At 38.7% G+C, this 22,337-nt stretch overlaps 1 protein-coding gene across 1 annotated transcript in view; it reads right to left on the reverse strand.

Annotated features, from left to right (window-relative positions):
• The window catches only part of adgrb1a (adhesion G protein-coupled receptor B1a), a 118,292-nt gene that overhangs the window by 21,988 nt on the left and 73,967 nt on the right, over positions 1-22,337 (reverse strand). The window contains exons 17-22 of the mRNA XM_062422291.1: positions 16,124-16,250; positions 3,816-3,919; positions 2,495-2,597; positions 2,229-2,379; positions 2,068-2,137; positions 1,665-1,731 (exon numbers count right to left, since the gene is read on the reverse strand). Of these exons, the coding sequence (XP_062278275.1) occupies positions 1,665-1,731; positions 2,068-2,137; positions 2,229-2,379; positions 2,495-2,597; positions 3,816-3,919; positions 16,124-16,250 (622 nt within the window). The remainder of the gene's footprint in view (positions 1-1,664; positions 1,732-2,067; positions 2,138-2,228; positions 2,380-2,494; positions 2,598-3,815; positions 3,920-16,123; positions 16,251-22,337) is intronic.

A 22,337-nucleotide genomic window follows, 5' to 3' on the forward strand; every position in this document is an offset into this window, starting at 1 on the left:
GGCATGCTGTAATACCTCTCGGTCTGATAGTACACTGCACTGCCCTCTTTATCTCTATCTCTCTTTTTTTACTGACTCATTATGCATATAGTGTAGATGTTCTTATTTGATTATACTTTCTTTTTTTTCTTTTTTTTACTATAATCACTGGGACCTCAGTAGTGTATTTTGTTCTTTTGTATGTATCTACATGGCTAGAATGACAATAAAAACCCTTGAATCAGATATCCAACATAACAGTAACTAACTATAAACAATGACCTCCTCAAATTGTCCTGATATATATTAAAATATTTGTCTCCAAGTTCTTATTTTCTTTATTGTTACGCTATGGGAGTGCACTGTTAAACTTGCACTATGGACACTTCCTAAATTCGCTGTGTTTGACTGGTTAGTTAGTTAAGGGATAATACCTGACCAACTGTATAAGGTTGATCTTTGATTTGATTTGTCCAAATTCACACAAATATCTGACAGGTTTCAAACTAAATGTACATTGTTTACTCAGAAAAAAAGGGAGAGAAGAGGGGAGATAAATAAGGAAAAAACAAAAGATAGGAGGAGAAGAAAGTATGATAGGAAAACAGGGAAGCTATAAAAGAAGGAAGGTTCAGGACATAATTATGATGCATCATCTTCTGATCATCATGTTTAGTCTCTCATAGAATGTGTGACTTTGTTGTTTTGTAGCTAGGGTTAGTTTATAGCCTATCAATGCACAATTAATAATCAGAGGACGTTTGTAAATGTTGTGATGTTCCTTTAACTTATAACTCTTCACATCATTAGTCCTGTCAATCATTGGAAAGCAGCTTCTGGATCAAAAGAAAAAAAAGAAGAGAGATACTATTTGGAGATGTGCACATCAGTCAGTCAATATCCTCTGAAGTAGTGTTTCATTTGGTAGAGGTGTTATCATATGTTGGGTTTTACTTAGCGTCTCCATAGGCTTCAATAGCAGTCTATTAGAACGTTGTTATTATGACGTAAATACCCTTCTTCTATTATAGTTTTTCTTGCATGAAGAGATGAAGTAAAAAAAAAAATAAAAAAAAGGAAAATGAAAAGGTAGGAATAAAAGCAGGATGTAGGGAGGAAACCAGGAGAGGAGGAGGCAGGTGGTAGGGAAGGAAAAATAAATGCTATCATTGATTTTAACTACATATTTTTACTATTATAAACTATTACATGGCTACATGTATAAACAAAATTCTATCATATTAAAAATAATAGCTAAAAGAATCACTTCAATGTAAAATATTTTAAAAAAATGAAACATGCAAACAATCTAATGTGAGCATTATATTCTGCATTTGAGTTTTTTTTATTTCCCCATTTTAATCTTGTGTGTTGTTAAATCATGTATTTTTTATGAGATATTAGACTATATATTAAACTATTTTTGTACAATAACCCCCAAAACAAACATTAATATGATAAATAACATTATTACATTACTACTATTGGATAGCTTTTGAAAAAAAACAGTTCAAGAATTACTGGAAGTATGCAAACCCAATATGTGAATTGAATACATATTTTTAAAATGACTGAATAAAAAGTGTTACATGATGAGAGCTGCTGCTACTACTCATCTTAAACCTGATTACGTGCAGAGGCTTTGAAAGCAAACCGACACAGACGGCGAGGAAAGAGGAAAATACCAAGACTACAGCTGCAGCGGGTCCAACAAATGCATAGAGGAGACCTCCTTCCAGAGACAGCCAGCAGCTACGAGAGACATGGCAGGAAGACGCAGATGTGGGATGATGTGATTAGAAGGAATCGGAGGTGATGGAGGAGCGAGGCGGGGGAAAGGGAAGGGAAGGGAAGGGAAGGGAAGGGGAGAAAGACACGAAGAGGGGGTAAGAGGAGGGAGAGAATGAGGTGAAAGGTAAATGGGGAGTATGCATGAGTAGGAGGATGGTAAAAGATAGATGAGACACAGAAAGAGAGAGAGGTTAATTATGCTGTACACATAAACCCCCAATCATGTGTAATATCCCTGCATAAATAGTTAAAGAGCATGAGCTATACTGTAGTCAATTTATAGGCAGGCGTGCTTACTAGCTCTGTGTTCCATATCCCTTTGCCTTAGTGAATCCCACTGAGATGGCCACAACGAGAGCAGGGAGACCTGGGGAGGAAAATAACATTCAAATTAACAAAGAGACAAATGAAAGAGAGAAAAAAAAAAAAACGTGACAGACAGCGGAGAGAAAGCCCACCCCAGCCGAGACACAGGAAACGCTTGCGTATGATGCGATTCCTGAGGCGACCCGTCACAGCCATGTAGGACTGCCACGCCTCCGTCAGAACCCAGCAGAACGACGACAGGAAGAAGAAATGAAGGAACGCCGCGATCAGGGTGCACAACACCTGATAGAGGAGAAAGAGAGAGAGAGAAAAAAAAGAAAAAGTAGGCAGGATGATTGGTAATAAATCATATACTGTGATGGTAGGGCTGTCTGATAAATTGGGATCGGCTCTTTACCTTATTCCGTGTCTGTGTCTGTCCGATGAGAATGAGGGCGTTGGAGGAGATGATGGAGAGGCAGAAGTTAATGAGGATGACGGAGCGCTCGGATCGGATGTACCTGCAGGAAGACGAGAGGAAAAAGAGAAAGAATGATGAGTGGAGTTCTTACTGGACTCTTAACAAACCTCCATCTAGCAGCTGTAGCTAAGATCAGAGCTGCAGACATGGTTCACATGGGACATGAACTAAACCTATTTTTCATTTCAATTATAGGGTTTTTTTTCACTAACTGACTAGCTGCAAGATTCCTCCTTTCCAATATCATTTTCAGCTGAGTCAGAAAATGCATTGCTAGAAAAATATAATACAGTATGTGAACTCATATTCAGATTTAAGAACTATAATTTCTGCAACTCAAGTGACAACAACCTGTGCAGCTGCATTGATCTCATCTACGCTGGTTGTCAGTTTTGTGGCTATATAAGATATACTTTTCAGTCTTTGAATGCAACACACAGGACAGTGTTACATCCACAGCTTGAATATAAGACGGACGTCACCCATTGGTTGGCGTTGGAGTTGCAGCTTATGGTCAGCGACGTCTTTTAAATGGTGCCGACCACTAGAAAAAGATGCTGTCCTTCCAAATACAGAGTGCGGTGTGTTACCTTTCACTCTCCAGAAATGTGTGAATATTTTTTATTTTTTTTTTAAACTTTATTGATCTTCATTATTTAAAGCTTGTTAACTTGTTCCTCAACCTTTGTGGAAATACATCAAGAGAGTAAAGAGCTGGAGCAGATCCACCAGAGCAGCTTCAAGTGGAAACTGTAAAGTCTCATTCTGCAAAACATCTTCTGCTCAGAGTGCTTCTTCTATGTAAATCAAGCAACATTAAACATAGGGAAGTATGGCAACAATTGTTTGTCTCAGTATGAGTCCTGGACTCTGGAGCCAACAAAGCTACTATAAGTCTACCAATCTACCAACTTTCCTCTCCCTACACGTCAAGTTTAAAATGGAAAAGGTTTGTTCATCTGCTGGGTAACAACAAAAGCACTGGCTATTTTCAAGACCTGTTCCTCCACTATATGTTGCCCTTTACTGTCGGTAAGAGATCGGGCCTTTAAATTGGAGGAGTGTTTCAGGAGTTTGTGAAGACTCGATACTTTTCTCGGTCACTGAATCCCACCAAAACAAACATTATTGATCGTTGCTTGATGAGAGAAACTTCGAAGACTTATATTAAGACTCCTCATTGTCTTTTTCAAGCATACGCTGGTACATTTATCTTGAACTTTTCTAATATTTCCAATACCAGACGACGTTATCTCACCTCCAGACAGACACATAGATGATGATGAGCAGCAACAACGTCAGCGAAGACACTCCGCAGCCCACGATCAGCGTCACGGACGGGAGTTGTGTCTTATCCATGTTCTGAAAAAAGAAAAAAAAAGAAGGCGGACAGGTGTGAAAACGTCTTCATGTCATGTCTGCAAATGCATCACAGCATCCATATCAACAGTAGAATGAATAGAAGTGTTACAGTGAAAAAGTTTCAGAACCATCACTAAAAAAGTCAGAATGGATATCGGGCAGGGTTTTGCAGATGTGTGCCGTGTACAGACTGTCGGCAGATGAATACAGAAACTGAAAAATTCCCCGTTGGCTCGATTTGCTGAGAGCTCACCTCCTAACTGGGTCACTCATGGTTCAAATGCAGGCGAATACATTTTCCATAGCAACGTTTTCAGTCTCTCTGATACTTTCCAGGAGGCCAGAATTTTGACAGACAGCGCAGCTCTCGCTTCTAAGCAGCCAGCCTTGAAGCGCTGTATTAAAAAAAAATCTGGTTTGTTTGTTTATGTCAATAACGTGTGAGTAAAAACGGAACAAAAATACACACTTACAGGTGCATTCATACACCTCATGGTAGCACCCTGAATTTACTTCCCCAAGCTGGAAGTGCTTCCTCTGCTATCTCTATCTAAATATCTTCATTAGATCAACATGGTACTGTTTCCTGCAGTGATGCCTCCATTACTAATGACAGAGGAAATAACTACATTTTATTAGAGCTGCAGATTCATTGATCAGAAAATGAATGAAGCAAATATTTTGACAATAATCAGAATATTCTTTAAGGCCAAAACATTTGTTACAGCTTCTAAAAGTAACGATTTGAAGCTTTTATGCGAGGTATGAAGGTATCAATTATCACACAATTCTGTGTTACACCTTTTTAGCTAACTTCATTCCAACTTATTTCCACAGGTTTACACACATTTTTGGAAATGATGGTCATTAGGCCTCATTTAAATGATATTATACCTCTATACCATTTTTGAGTTGTCAAAATTGACCCAAGGGATACACATTTTTCTTTTATATGTATGCATGGTTATATATCTCCAAAATGGTCTTTCTACTTTGAAATGATGACAAAATGATCCATTGAGATCATCTGCAGATTAATTGATAATGAGAATATTTAATCCTAGGCCTCCTAGGATTTAAAGAGAAGCATGACATCTTGTTGAAAACCAGTGTCAAGGTACAATAAGTAACAGAACGTGCATGATAAACAGAGTGCAAAGTGTCCTCGGTGTAGGAAAACACACTGCATACTTGTCTCATCGTGTGCTAGCTTCAGTTTTTATGCTTGGGTTTTGTGGACGAGATCACAGGATATAGAAAATAGAAATTGACGATGACAATTCAGCTGGAGAGGCTGATGATTTGCCAATGATTGGAGTCGGTGAGTTTAAGCATGTAGCCCCAGCTGGCCAGCCGTACAGAGGAGTGTTTATGGTGGTAAGTGGAGCTGTAAAGGTTAGTGGGATGACTTCACACTCCCCCACACACACACACACACACACACACACACATTAGAGGAAGCACGGCACTGCCTTAAGGAGCTGTGAACCCTGCTAAAAGAACTGCAATGATACAGCTTTCAGTGGAGAGGCTTTTCTACCCTGACAAGAATAAAATTATATGAGGAATACACACACACACACACACCAGACACACACACGCACACACTGTTAATGCAGGTGTCAGGTGTCAGTGGCTATGGAGAAGACAGCAGACTGGCTGATTTTTGGGCCTCGGTTGCAGAGCAAGAAGACTTCAAGGTGACTCCTGAATAAACCATAAAACCTCAAATCAGCAGAAACACACATGCACACACACACACACACACACACACACACACACACATACAGTTAATGCATGTCGAGTAAGCTTCACATGAACGGACATTTTTTCCTATCTTGAAAACTGGCAGCTCAACACCATCCCAGTGCTACAGCAGACATTGTCTCGGTTGTCACGGAAACAGTGTAACATGGCAGAAGGGTGCATGAGTGTTGTGTGAGGTTGTGTGTGTGTTTATGCCTCTGCTGCTCAGGATGTTTCCATAGTCAATATTAAGCTTTATAAACAGGCACAGTTATTATTATGATTAGACACTATACAGCATCTTTTACACAAAGTGCTTTAAAAAAATAAAAATAATAAAAATAAAAGAGCAGACAATTTAAATAACATTATATTATTAGTATATATCATTTTATGTAAAATCTTAATCTGAAAGGTAACCAGTAACTATGAGTGGAAAAAAAAAAAAAAAATGAAATATCTCCCTCTGACATGCAGTGGATTAAAAGTTGAAGTAGCATAAAATAGAAATCCTCAAGTAAAAGTACTCAAAATACTTAAGTACAGGGTCTTTCCACCACTACATGTTAAGAGACCTAAATCTGACAGTTTTATTAAAATAAACTATTTGAAAAAGGAAAGGTGTGCTATTACTTGTTTGCCTAGCTAATATATAACGGCAGGAAACACACTGCAGCTCCCAATGCAGGTATAGTTTAATATATCACTTCTGCTCTTATTCAGACTAAAGAAAGAATGTATAGTCACCATCTTAAAAACACAAGACCCAGATCACCTGACAGTCACATGGTGTGTCAATCCCACTCTGATGCAGAGCAACCTGCTGAACCTTTGACGTACAGTCATGTGACAGTATGCGACAGGGCTCTACAGTGGGATCAGTGGGAGCTTCATGGTATTTAAAAAAAAAAAAAAATCTTATATAAGAAATAACTTCAAGGAGAACTAATAGGTACTCCATATCTTTCCTTCTGCTATCAGGTTACTAAACTCTGACAGAAGTCATTTTAAATGACATTTTTGATGACTGTCTTTTACATGAAATGTCTATTCATCTATTTATGTATTTTACATTAGTTATGTTTATCTTGCTGTCCTTCACTGACCTCTGTTTGTTTGTTAATGATTGCTTTTCACATGTAACATTGTGGATGATGGTAAGCTGCAAATGAATCACCCTCCTTCGGTCAATAAAGCTGAATCTGAATATTTGATTTTTTTTTAGATGGTGCAGGAGCATGTAGCATGTCAGTTAAATCTATACACAGAATCTAGAGAAAAACATGAAGGCCATTCAATACAGATTTAAGCTGTAAACAGAATAAAACAAGTCACATATGTATTTATTAAACACTAAACTAAACAATGAGATGAGAGCAGTGTAGCATTATACAGCTGTCCATTAATGCTGGAGTGTGGTGGCCAGGTGGAGAGAGTTAAGGTGAGATGAGGGGACACTTTAATCAAATAAACTCCTTAGTAGGGGTGGACATGAGCCCCCCCCCCCACACTTCTCTTTTCTAGCAGGAGATAATTGGCTGAGTTTATAGCCTGTCTTGTCTCCAGGTTTGATGTGTGTGCCGAGGCCAAGTTAATTAAATCCTTCTGATTAATCTGCACTGCAGTGAGTTCTTTCTCTAAAAGCAAAGGAGGGAGAAAAAAAAAAAAGATTACGAGTGCAACAGAATGGAAAAAGGCGTCTGCTGAGACAGACAAACTTTTACTTCCTCCTCGACCAATGACGGAGCTCAGCTGGAGTTCTCACGCAGCCGCCAAAGAAAAAAGCACCAACCCTCCGAAATAAAGTGAGCAGACTGAATTATTCCACATGAGCAGAGAGACACAGACTCCTGCTACCACCACCATCTCCTCTAGAGAGCTATCACATGAAGCTGCTGACTATATTCTAACATTAAATAAATATGACTTCTTCAACACTGGTATGAGAATGGATCCGTTTGTAATGCTAATAAAATAGAAAATATACACAAATATTCTATGTTATTTGGATCAAACAGTTTATGATAAACTAGCTCACTCACTGAAGATGATCTGATATTTGAGATTACATGAATTGGCAATTCTTTTGAAAATGTAATTACTCGTGCCACCTCATCAAATGGGAACTTTAGTTTGCTTAAGTAAGCAAATAGAATAAAACAAGCGATTTGGAATCCAATTTGGGAGTTCTGATGGCCATTTTTAACTAGTTCTTTTACATTTTGCAGTTTAAATGATAAATCAATGAATCAAGAAAATAATCAGAAAATGAATCAATAATGAAAATGTGACTAGAGCCTGGTATTGTTTAAAAAATGATGATACCAGTACCATTACAAGTAGACTTAAAGTGATACTGATACCAACTGAATACTTCATTCCATACCCATCATGTGCATAAAAATAAATGCCACCACTCCTCCACATCTAAATGATTAGACTTTTACACAAATGAATTTTGAAAGTCTTGAAATTATTAATATTTATTTATCAAAGAACGCTTGCATTGATTGGCTGTGAGCAAGTCCATACAAATAGTCCTATTTTCTAGCTCTGGCTGCAAAAAGGATCGATTGCAGGTATCGTTTGACGGAAACATTTCCATTTGGTATCGATTTATTTCAGTCGATGTCTTAAAAGTATCGAGTACTTGCCCCCGCCAGTGGGGGCTCTAGTGATTAACAGGTTAAGCTCATTTCCCAGAGATGACCAACTCTTATTTCTATCAAATATAGAAATAAACATCATTGTGGACATACGACTAAGACATCTCTTCAGACGTTCACACACTACAGCAATCATTATCATTTTAACATTTGACATACATTAGATTCATTAGCCAATCCAAGTATGACAAGCATAGATATTTCTGGTGCCCCTTCACAGGTAAGACCTCTGGGAATCTGCGTATGCTGACCTTGATCTTAGTTCTTTATTTATTTATGACTCTCAGAATGTGTGCCAATTGACCAAAGAGGCCTGTCACTGCATGTACGAGCTCCTGACAGCACATTCAAAGTGAAGAAAAAGGCTTACGCAGGCTTACAACATCCAAAATGATACAAGCACAAGCACGCTCATTCATCCTCTCTTCCCCTGCCTCAACACACACACACACACACACACACACACACACACACATACACACACAGGTCTAGCTGTGGCAGTGAACTGGGCTCAGGTTTTGGGGGCTTTTGCCTTTGACTGCAGTGCATTTTTTTTTTTTTTCTTCTAAAAAGCCTGCAGCGAAGTTGGACTGAGCAAAATGGACACGAGAGGTGGCGGCAAGAGAGTAGATGATGGAGTAAGCGGAGAGAGAGAGAGAGAGAGAAATATAATGCAGCATCAGAGCATGAAAAATGGTGTGATGAAGTGACTGAGGGGTTGAGGAGGAGAGGAGGAATAGAGGGAGTGAGGGGGGGGGACAGAGAAAGGCAAAAAGGAGGTTGGGGGTGTTTATCATGCTGGGGCTGTAGGAGGCTAGCTGCAGACAGAGCGGCTGGACCATTTAGAAGCTACTATGTGTTGCAGTAGGAATAATTAGCATGGTAGCCGCGGCTGTCTCACAATATCGTGTGGGGGGAAGGGAAACAGAAGCAGAATGAGAGGAGAAGGGAGGAGAGCGGTCTCCTTTTCCCTCTGTTCCTTGGCAAAAAAAAGAATGAAAAAAAAAAGAAAGAAGTGGCCACAGTTTAGCTTCCCCTCGGGGTGCGTGAAGCCTCGGGCGGAGACGGAACTGTGAACGGGCTGTCAGCTGCACAGGTGGAGGCAGGCTGTGGGGAGGACAGCACACTGAGGACAACACAGAGCTGCTGCACTCATGATAATTAGCTGATAATTATATTTCACATGTACCTGTATCTGAACAAGAGTCTAAAGCCACTGAAGCCGCTCTGTGTGTTACAGTAGCGCTTTGAGCTAATGCTAGTGTTAGCACGACAACATGCTCACAGTGACAATGCTGAGATTGCAATTATTTTGACTGATATTGCAACTGTGATATGATCTACGACATTAGAGGGAATGATAATGTTTACATCATTATTCTCATTGGAAGATATTAAAATGATTGTGGTGGGATTTTTGTGGGGATCAAAGATGTTCTCTTCAAGTGATGGCACACACTGTTGCACAAACCAAACCAGACCTCAGCAAATAACTTTTTCACAAGTAAAACTGAATAAGTGTGAAAATGTCACACATTGCTCAGACAGAACAACAACAACAACAACAACAACAACAACAACACCTAAAAAAAGACAACAAAAACTTCACATTTTGGCATAAAATGTTTGAATTGTGAGCTTCACAAGCAAAATTCTTGGGTCCAAATGAATCTATCCATATACATAACGCCCATTTCTGTTTAAAGAGATTTTCCACTAATTTGAATTTTGTGCAATTTTCTTTTTTCGCTACTCCTCGAGAGCAAAAAAAGTTTGACAATAATTTGATTCATTGCAACCTGCGGCCAATCGGAGGAGCGAGGAGGGTCTCTGAGGAGTCATGATTGAGGGTACATGTGAGTTTTTAACACATCCTATGATTGGATATCCATCATCAATGGGACGCTGCAGCTAATCAGACACATTGCAGATTAAACTCAAGTGTATGACTCCCAAGTTTTAAATTGTATTTGTTTTGATTCACCATCTAGTTAAAAATCAACCAAAAAAATGACTTTTTTTTCATGCTGTTATTTCCAACATTAACTGTTACAATGTTCTATTAAAGTGAAGAAGAGTCTCTCTGTCAGCAAGAGGCACATTTGAAACACATTTATATTTTACATCATTTCTTGTCATTTCCATTCAGTCTAATGTGAGGCTGAGAAATTCCTGAGTGTGGAGTTTGATGTGAGTTACATCTGAAACATTTAGCATACTAAATCATTTCCAGTGTTCAAAAGACACCCTGATCATATTCTGAGATATTAAATAATGGATTCACAAACTAAATATCAATAAATAGAAACACAAATAATGAATAAATGATACAAACACATTCTGCCTGTAGAAAATGGTTGATGTGCCTCTGAGCAGGACACAGTACACAGTAGAAATACAAACAGGTATTATAATATATAACACACTGCTCTGTCAGTTATCACAGTGCAGCTTTATTAGTATTAGCACGGTGTAAATGTGTCAGAGGTCAGTCCAGCTGTTTACGCTGACTGACGGCTGATCCAGCTGTGATCAGCAGCTGTCGTCATCAGAAACCGACGTTGAGTCACGATGGTTCAGAGGAGAGGACATCTCGAGTCTCTAAAAATACATGTCTGTGTTTCCTCTCTCCTCACTTGCTTTCCTTGCATCTCTCCTTGTATCCTCAGCGGAAGGAACCGAGACGCACTTGTGAGCCTACTTAGACGGATAGATTTAAAGTACTAATGGTCTATAGGCAAATGAATAGAAAGGAAATAAGTGCCCTTCTTCTATAGACGCTGGTGAGAGATGATGTGTTGGTAGTGACAGACTGGCAGTGGAATTAAATCATGTTGTTAATTAACTACTGTAGGTAAAGAAGTGATCTCAAGATAAAGTTATATAAGGCATTAATGATGAAACCATAAAGCTGTCTAATACATCATTTCAATACAGCATCTCTGTATCAGTTTAACAGATAGAGGAGTGTATACCCTGGTATACCTTAATACCTTGACACCTCTCAAGCCTAATGGTTACCACCTTTTCCCACACTTTGAAGGTTTCCCAAGTATAAAGAGTCAAGGAGGCAGTGGGAAGAAGCTTTAATAAGAGAACGTTTTTCCACCAGTGAGTCCTCTGAGTGCTCTGTCACTTCAAGCCAGAAGACTTTAACAGGACAGGTTAGATTGACAGGATTAGAGATGGAGCTAAAACATCCTCCATTAATAAGGTGATACACCTTCTCAAAGAGAAGGACACTTTGCTGAAAATGTTCTTTTTTTTTAAATGTTGTTACTGTTTTTTTGGAATATTTGGAAAATCAATGATGTACTGTGTGTTACACTCTAAGATACTTCAACCTGTTCAAGTAGTCTTGTAGAGAAGCAGGTCAACACAAGCCTCGAGGAATGCTGAAGACAGTCTGTCAGTGGACTGTTCTCTGCATAGAGACACTGAACCTCTGCCTCATGTTGTGAGTATCTGTAGCTATGCCCCAAACAGCTGCAAGCATCACTGCCCTGCTCATAGTCAACCCTCTCTTACTCACACACACTCTCTCTCTCTCCCTCTTTTCAGACACACTCACATATACACATGTGCACACACTGAAACATGCTGGTGCTGAATATGCATCTCTGACACACACACACACACACTCAAACCCAGGGTGCTGGCAATGAGATTGAGGGGTGAAGAGATTAAGAATGCGGGCCAGCAGATAGCACACTGTGCTAGCTATGCACCAAGCAGCTGTGACTGAGAGTGATGTGACATTAACATAACTCAAAACATCCTTCCTTCTACTACCAGCATTCCTATGCATTGCCTATATAGCAACATGGCTAGTGTGGAGAGTCTGGAGCCAGAGATTAGATCCACTCAGCTAAAATCAAATGAAAACTTTGACCTTTATGTGTATCTGATGTTTAAACGTTCCCATCTTTGTGAGACTTCCTAGTTCTTATTTCAAGGGCATTCACAGATGAGTGTGAGTTTGCCCTTCCTCTCTACCTACATGATCTATAAGAGCGTATAAGTGTCTGAGAGAGTCTCTCCATCTCAACCTCCCACATAAACATTGAAAAGGGATTCTTTAAATAAATACTCATTCAAATACATGAAATAACCACTTTTTTATTATAAAAAGGTGGATGATGATGATTACTGAACAACAACATATACTATTTACTATTATGAATCTAACATTATTGTATTACTGATATAATATTATAATATATTCATACTACACTATACTGTGTGTGTATAAATACAAATGATAATATACTATACTGCTGTACTATACTGTATAATTGCACACACGTACACAACATCATTATATAATATGTTTAATGTGTGTACATGATATGATGTTATTATTATTTTATATTTATATTATGTATTTACAAGATATTACATTATTGTACTACATATACTATTTATCATTATCAATCTAATACTATTATATTATTATTATTATCATCATCATATATTCTACAGCTGTACTATACTGTATATTTGTTGTACTACTACTACATCTCAAGTTATATATGTTATATTATATGGTATATTAACCACTCTACTCTTATATTCCATACTTTTTATACTGTTGTTATACAGCTGACACCTAAAGACGTATCTTATGTGATCTAATAATTGACTGTGTGTCTTGGTAGAATATCTGTATTCTTTCACTGCTTTAAAAACGACTGCCAGTGTCTCACTATGTGATTTCCATTTGACATTTTTCTTCCATTTTTCTCAATGATCATAAACCCTCAAATATAAAAAGGACTCACTGAAAATGGTTGAGAAATGTTAACGTTATAGTGCTTTTTATCCAGAAAAACCACAGCTGCCATATTTGCTCTCATTTATTTACAGACCACTCTTGCTCTGAGCCAATATAATGGACATGTTGATGTATCACAGCATCTATATGTGTGTATGTCTATGAATCTTAGAAGTGACACAGAAGCAGGACATACACCTGTGTATGTCCTGTAGTTCAACTAAAGAGCATTCACCAGCAACTATGATCATCAATTCATCCTTTAAAGATTTTTTAACCATAGTAAATGATGGTGGACTAAATAATTAATTGATTCATTGAGAAAATAATTTGAAGTTTATTGGACAAAAAAATAATCATTATAGATCAAACCATTAATAAACTATTATTGAAAGGTGATCGACAGATGAATCAATCAATCAAAAATGAAAATAATCTTTAGTTGCAGCCAAAACAAATGTGTTAGGAATAAATATCACTTCAGCACAATACCAGCTGAGAGGATCAGAGCTCTTTTCTAACCATGGCAGGATAAACATCATGCATATTCTTCAATAAACTGTAAAGTAACTGACCCTATCAAATGATTTGATCTATAAAAATGCAAGATTCAAAAATGTCCACCGTCATTTCCTAAAGCCTACGGTGATGTCATCAAATGGCTTGCATGGTCTAATAGTCCTAAACTTTAAGACGGTCTTTTATGATGCTATCAAACAAAGAAAAGCAGTGAATTCAACTACTTTAAAGGAGTGTTTTCAGTCTATAGGCGTCTATCTGCCTCGTGCTCTGCTCTATAGCTAGCAGTGTTGCTGATCCTGTTACTGTCAGTGATGCTAGTGAGGCTGCTCAGTGTGTGTCAGCTTGCAGCTTGTCAAGGTGTGACCCCCTTGCCCCCCCCCACCCCCACCCCCACCCACCCCCTCAGCCACAGCTTGGGCCCTGTACAGATAAGTGAACTGAACATTACCTCTGGGATGGAGAGAGGGATGTTACGGCTGTGACTGAAGATCATTAAACCTACAAAATGTCACAAATCATCCCAAATACACACTGTGTGTTTGTGTGTGTTCAAATCACTGCTGTAGCTCCAAAGGTTAAAAACACACAAAGATGCAATTCACAGTGATATGAAGCAACCAACCAGCTTTAACAAGAATTAGTGTGACTTTTTTTTTTTACTGGCAAGTGACTCAAAGCAACACGTCGACATTTTGGAAATGCACTCATTTGCTCTCTTTCTGAGAGTAAAGTGAGACCGATAGTGATGTAATGTCAGTGCATTAAGCTGGAGTCAGGATGTAATTAGCCTAGTTTAGCATCAAGCTTGCCTGCCTCTGTCCAACTGAAGCTAAAGCTCAAATAGAAAGGTAAAAACAATCGGTGTGTGAGTTACTAGGATGTTGCATGGTGGAACTATTTCTTGGCAAACAACAGCTATACACAGTGACTGTGTGCATGCCCTCAGAGTCTTAACATCAGACAGACATTTCAAAACCTATGCTCATCAACTACAACCACCCTGTGCTTCAGCTGCATGATACACTGCACAGATGTAGTGTTGTTTGTCAAGAAATAGGTCCAGTCACTCCTCATTAATCCACATAAGGATATTTGTGATTGTTTTAAAGGTGTGGATAGACCGTTCTTTCAAAACAGAGCCATGCTAGCTGTTTGCTCTTGCTATGCTAAGCTAATCACATCCTGAGCCCATCTTCTTAACACATAAGCATATTTTATAAATTCAGTCAGACCATTCCTGTGAATTGTCATCGATCGGCTCTCTGTCAGTAGACTAATACATCGATCAGCTAATTATTTCAGCACTGAGCCCACAAAGCACTAATGAAACACAGCACTGCAGCCTCTCAGCATGAAACGCAGCCACATTCTCACATCATTCAATCACAAACGCATGAAAAGAACGAGACGCATATATACATGTAGGCTGTGTTCGACTCCAAACAGTTTCCTCTGGCCTAGCCTTTCATTGTGGGGCCGTGCAGGCAGCGGGATGAACAGCACGCTGCCTTCTATGTCTTTAAGAAAAAGCCTCCGTGCCCATGCTGTTACCAGGGCAACTAGTGAACAAACTGCTTCCGAGGCAATTTCCAGTCTAATAATAACTAATCGCGTTGAATGAAAATTCCCCCACAAAGACACTGCCCTTTCCCCAAAGAAAACTGGGGCAGGTTTGAGTCACTGGGATTGTGCTGTGCATGGACGCCTGTGTCCATCAGCCACATTATGGGCTCTGTAGCTCTGTAGCCAGCTGTTTAGCTCCACGTCTTATTAGAAAATGTCTTTTTTTTTTTTTTTTATCCTCATTTTTTTTCACATTAATGGATTGCCATGCAGCACCTTCTCCACTGGGCCTGGTAACCATGGAGACACCATTGACAGTCAAATATGTTAAAATATGCTAATAGGAACATCAATTGTTTGGTGTTCACATGGAATAAAAAATAAAAAAAAAAGTGGAGGAGGGGGGGTTGCATGCAGGTATGATCATATATAATAGAACATGATCTTAAATCCCACTCACCATGTCATGTATGGATATCAGTACATCTGACAGGCTGTGTATTCAATGCACAGGTTTTAGCACACTGCTGCCCTTCCTGTGTGCATTTCCTCTTCAACACATACTATCTTCTTCTAGGTGGAACGTGAATAAAGAAGCCCCCCCCCCCCCCCCCCCCCCACCTTCACCCCCCCTCCCTAAAAAAATCCTTTTCGGTGGCAAGTCTACAATAACCTTTTTACAGCATGGCTTTGGCATGTCGAGACAGAGAGAGAAGGAAGGAGGGGGGGTGGGGGGGGGAGAGAGAGAGAGAGAGAGAGAGGGAGGATCTGTTGATATGTAATGACAATGACGCCCTTTGGAAGAAAAAAAAAAAAAAAGACACAGCTGATGCATTCACATATATTAAAAAAAAAAAACCCTACAAAAAAAAGAAAAACACCGTATCTGCTACCTTTAACGTCAACGAAGTGAAGGGAGGTTTTCGGACTTACCATTTCGGGGTTTAGCCGTGCTAAAATGGCGAAGGTGGACAGTCTGTCACACACGCATTTGGTTCTGAATGAGTCGACTAGCACGGCTTTGCAGCCCCTGGCAGACCAGGATCCCAGCAGAGAGGAGCTGCACGGGAGAAACACACACACACACACACGCGCGCGCACACACACACCGGCAGATACACAGAGACACACAAACAGAGAGAGAGAGAAAACGATGCGGTGAATATAGAGGCAGCCCCGGTAAAAAAAAAAAAAAAAAAAAAAAGAAAGGCAAAAGAAAGCGGTTGAGTTCCCGCCGTGTTACAGCGGCTATTTCATCCACTTTACATCTCCAGCGGCTGCAGCAGGAGCACAGAGTGAAGAGAAGGCGGTGATGAGGAGGCTGTGAGGCGGTGATGAGGACGCTGTGAGGCGGCGTGCTGCGGGTCTCTGCCTGGACACATTACACCAACACACTGCAAAACCCAAAGCCCCTAATTATACTATATTATTATCATTATTATTATTAGCCCTATAATCATTGTGATTATGTGCTAATAAGATATTACGCTAGCATATTAAGTATTAAAAATAATTACTACAACTAATATTTAAATATCCGTTATCCATTATCAGTATTAACCACAGTCTAGATGGTATTAACGCATTGCTTTGTTTTTCTATTAATAATAATAATAATAATAATAATAATAATTAATAATATCCGTATAAGCCTATTAAAGGAAGTGAAGTTTGTAATGTGTTTCCATGGTAACAACCAGTCACATCCCCTGACAGTTGACAATATGTGGTATAACAGCAGTAATGAATGATATTAATAATGGCTGCGCTGTGTTTAGCTTTACAGTGTGCTTGTATTATACATGCTGACTCACTGACATGACTCACTGTCTGACACACGCACATTTCAATATTAGGTGTTGTGGCTTTGTTTACAATGCTGGGAGCTTTTATTAAACATATTTTAAAAATATTTTTAAGTCCTGATAACGATTTTCTTTTTAAATGTATTCTTGGAAAAAAAAAAAATCCTTTAAATATCTTCAGTGGTTGCTCAGTCCCCCATTTTTTTTTAATGATTATCAGTAATATGATAAACGGAGCCCTACACTAAGTACAGATTGTTCATCTAACAATAATTCTGACCATATATGGGTATGTTGTATTCTTAAAATATAAGAGTGAATAGTAAAACCTTTAATTTTTCAGTGGAAATTAAGGAGCAACAGACAGATGAGTCTTTGGCAAAACATTTTACTTCCTTTCACATATATTCTATGGAAGCCCATTAAAGCCAAGATATAAAACAAGAAAACAGATAAAGTAAGGAATAATAAAAAAATAAAAATAGTGAAAGTAAGTCAAATTTTATGACAAATTTTACACTCACCTAGTTAAAATGATGAGATGTTAGAGGTTAAAGAAGTTATGTCAGATGATTATAAAACCATCATTTTGAAATCGTATGTATGACATAATTTCGACACAATTTTGAATTTAAACTTTTGTCCTATTTTTTTTTTTTAACATTACTAACATTTCTTTTTTCCCCCCGCCCACAGCATAAATAGACTTCCATAGTTTCTAAATGTGAGATTGGCAGTAAAGTTCTAATGTCACAATTTGATTTGTGTGAGTATTATCATTTCCTTGTACAAAATGACTTTATTGTACACTAGGTAGTGAACTATCACTGTTAGTACGTGGTGTATCTTTCTAGTATTAGTAGATAGTGTAGAATGGGGATGTTGGATATTCTTCAACTAATCAAGCTGAAAACCACACATCTAACATCAATCAAATTGTTATTAAATTATAAATGATTTCCACTTGACGCAAAGAACATCAGTAATGTAAACTGGTTTCAGAGTGTTGGTGGGGTTTAGACACCAGCAAAAAAAAGCTCCATTTGACACAGGCTGGTCTTACATTACTCTGCTTCAGCGCACACGGAAATTAAGCAAATAAGTCAAATCGATGAAAAAAAGCAACCGAGTGTTATGAATTAACAACAGGTAGCATTAGCTAGGCTGAAATTCTCCTCGCACAAATGTATATCCATATGATTGACTTGAATTTCTATGGACTTGATGGAGCAGCGCACGGGTTCCGACTCAAACTTGCGCTGCGGCCGTGGAATCCAAATTCAATTGTCAGACGCTGACAATAGGGAGCGCTTGAAATGTCAATCATCACACTGCATTTTTTTGAAAGACACTCAGAGAAGATCTATAAACTGAATTCATGCTTCACATATAGACCAATCAAATGAAAGACATTGCAATCTTTTATGTCAATGTTTTTACTATACACACATAAGTCAAAAATAAGTTTCTACTAACTTTGTGTAACTGGCTTCACGGGGTTGTGTTCGTCCTCATAATGTGAAGACTCATGGGACTATTCTGTTATGACTGTATCATATTCCATAATAATTATACATCATTTACACTCACACTTGATCTTTTTCTCACTTTTGTCAAAACATGAGCTAAAGGAACACTCCACAAAATTCCACTCCTCAGGATCAGGGTGTAGCATGTCTGGCTTTCATGCAGGAGAACAGTGTTTGTGTTCCTTCAAAAACTAGAAATGAACCTTCATCTGTTTATTAATTGTGACGATGATCATCCTGCGCCTCCACCAAATGTTTTAGTTGTCAATTACCAATCTGAACAATGTTGTTATTGCCATGAACAGATATATGTTGGCTTTGAAAATATGAGTATTTTATCCATGGTCCTGCTGAAGTGTCCATTATTGATGTTACTTTCTGGCAGTAGGGTTATTTGGGAACATGATGCAGCTGCAGTCACCTCTTCCACTAACTTCAGACAGTTAGTAAATACAAGTTTGGTGACAAATCCTAATGTGTGAAACTCCACTGGAGAGATGAACTGCATTCTTATGAAAGACGTTTTTTTCATTTATTTTTTTGATGAAGGAGGTGGAGAGTAGTACTGTCATGTCAGCGTGTCACCAAAAAGCAGCGGGCCTGCAGCACTCTGCTTTCACTTTACTGCTTGATGCACAACAGGCTGTATAACAGATACCGCCTTAACTATATTAAAGGGTGACGAGGTCAGTGGGTGACCTTCGTTAATGATGGTTTGGCACAAGAAGTTTAACCATCACGCCCTCACACACCGGTTAGTTTCTTAGTTCATACACATAAATGTTGCCTTCAGAGTGTGTGTGTGTGTGTGTGTGTGTGTGCTTGTGTGTCAGTGTGTGTTAGCCCCAGGAGGTGGCTCAGTGTTGACATTAGCACATCACCTCCAACAGAAATCCAATATATTAGGGCTCAGTGCAGTTTCTCTGTATGGCTGACATGATTAGGCCTCTCTGTGAGCCACACGGTGGCCTGCAGACAGTCTTGCCCCACCGTCTAAGTGGATAAATTAGGTGCTGGTCCAGCAGCCCTGCATGGAAGAATGTCCTCTGCCAAGAACAGACCACATGGATGAAAAGCAGTCTGCCAGCACAGTGGAGATATATAAACATGGGCTGTTATGCAGAAAGCTCAAGGGAGGAGGATTCCTGTACGAGGTTCACTGATCAAGTTAAGACCATGTGTGCTTACAGAGATGATCTATGATACAACTGAATTCAAAGATGAATATCCTCGACAGCTCAACTAATATCTGGACTCAAATATATACATATATATATGTAAACATAGCACAAAAAGTAAGGAAATGTGTGTTTGGTAGAGTATATTTCTTTGTTGTAACAATGCTTCTAGGCAATAAGTCTTATGCCGTTGGAAAACCTGTTTATTTCCCTTTTAAATGGAGCCACATTTGTAAGGAACATGCATTTGTGAGATGAGCAGCAGAGCTGAGTATGTGGGTTGCGCCCATGAAAAATTTGGCAAATCTTCTGTGCCAATGCCAAACAGCTTACTTTGCTGATGCAATTGACTCTTGTTTTGAGCTTCTGGTACCCCAAGGTAGGGCTGGGAAATTAACCGAAAAATAATCAAAACCGACATTTAGAAACTCGAATCGACTTAATCTCGCTCATGTCAATTAATCGTGGTGTTCCCTGTTGCCATGACAGCAAAGGTTGCATCTCTTTAAGGAATTTGTGATCATTTTAAACAGAACCATGATCTTTTCATAGTTCTGATCAAGTAAACTAGACATTAACCACAGCGTCACACCTTAAAACATCATTATTTTCACTACCTAAAGATACTCATGTGTGAGGGCAGCAGTGTAAAATACAAAACAAAAGAAATTGAAAATACATAATTGTTCATCAAAGGTGGAGATAATCGTTCATTAATCGTAATCGAGGTTTAAAGTTCAATTAATAGTGATTTAGATTTTTGCCATAATCACCCCGGTTTACCCAAGGTGCTGAAAATCTCAGAGAAAAGACTCAGAGAAGATGGATGTCATCAAGGTTATCTCGGCTTGGACCCAGAGACATCACATTTGTAAAAAAAAAAGCGTGTATTTAGAACTGAGGATTTGTCAGGTTGCATTATGGGATTTGTAGGATCTAAGTTTTGACCCATTCAGTATGGACATGAAGTCAGGATAGGTCAGCCCATTTCATGGAAGTGCAAACCTACATTACTAGAATATACCTTTATACCTATAGAAAATGTATTGATTTATTTTTTACAATCTAAGTGCTGCATGAATCTATAATTTGGTATTAAAATGTGATCAAGAATGTGTATGCGGGAGTTTTAGCATCTTTCAGTTTTCTGGTCTACAACTTTTTTTTTTAATTCAAAAATACTATATTTACTTATATTGGTCAAGTGGATAGAAACAAAGTTCCTAATGAATATTAATGTTAGTCTATGTGTGCAAGAAATTGTTTAACATGATCACCATAACAACTGTATAAGATGATCAGAACTTGTAATGTCAGTCACCCTAAAACAGACAATAGTGACACTGACAGATGCCATCGAGTATAACTATGGTTGTCTCCTAAGCTTAACACCGTGGTTATTATTGTAGACATGATAATGAAGATTGGCCTAAATTTAAGGAAGTAGTAACTTTAACCCACACCACATGTTTCTCTAACAACATGATCATTTGAACCCAAACTATCATCTTTCCCTAAACATATCCAAGTGTGGGTTTTTTTTCCCTTGAACCTAACCAGACCTTAACCAAAGTGTTGTCACACCATAAAAGTTCATTATTTTTCAACAGTTGTTTTTTAACGATTTGGGAAATTATAGATGAAGGATGTGTTGTCCTGCCAATTACTGCCACTAGGGGCAACGGATTAGAAAATGCTGCTATGTGTCATTCAGAATTCACACAGTCAAATTGGAAGACTTGTTGGTTTTCATTGCACTGTCCAGATAATGCATGTTTAAGAACCACATGATTTAAACTACGATTGATTTAAACTTGTAACAAAGCTGCTATTTATACATCACAGTTATATTAAAGGCAGGTGTGTCATGGCTCAGGTGTGTGCTTTTCTAAATGTAAGGATACATCAGTAAAGTGGATGAATAGGAAATCTACTCCAGCTGAACTGTGGTCAGATACAGCAGGGAACACTTTCAGTAATTAAACATTCACATGACTTTGGTCCATGACTTTCTGTTTCATTTTCAGGGTATTCATCAATGTCCTGTGCTTTAAAACAGCTGGTAGCTGTCAAATGAATTAGAATGAATTAGCATGCTCTGAATATAAATACAGTAGACGGTGTGCAGTCAGCTCCTTACAATAAAGCCTCTTTCTATTCAGAAGTGCTTGTGAGCAAACGTGGGCCCTGTCAATCTGGGGATGGAAATTTTCAGGGCTACATTCTGGTGAATGTGTTCAACCAACCAGCCACGGTGGCCGACGTGCTGTAACGCTACCAGTCTATGGTGAGTTCCTGCAGTAGTTCAAGTCATTTAGTTTTAGTGATGTTAATGTATGTGCTGCTGTGTGCGTGATGCGCATGTTGTGTATGTGTGAGTGTGTGTGTGTGTGTGTGTGTGGCTGTACTGTCTGTGCTGCTGTGTGTGCAACGTGAACCACTCCGCAACTATGTGCAGCACATGTGTGTAAATTTGACCAGCAAAAAAATAGAAATATATGACGCTGATTGGAGCCCGTTACTGGTTATGGTCAATCAGCTGAATACTATCTATTTTCAGTCTGTTATTTTGGTGACAATTGGTGACTATCAGGGACCGCTAAGCCTCCAAAGGCCACAAGGAGGCTCCGAGTGA

Source organism: Scomber scombrus, chromosome 7, assembly GCF_963691925.1.
Source record: "Scomber scombrus chromosome 7, fScoSco1.1, whole genome shotgun sequence".
NCBI classification, from domain to species: Eukaryota; Metazoa; Chordata; class Actinopteri; order Scombriformes; family Scombridae; genus Scomber; species Scomber scombrus.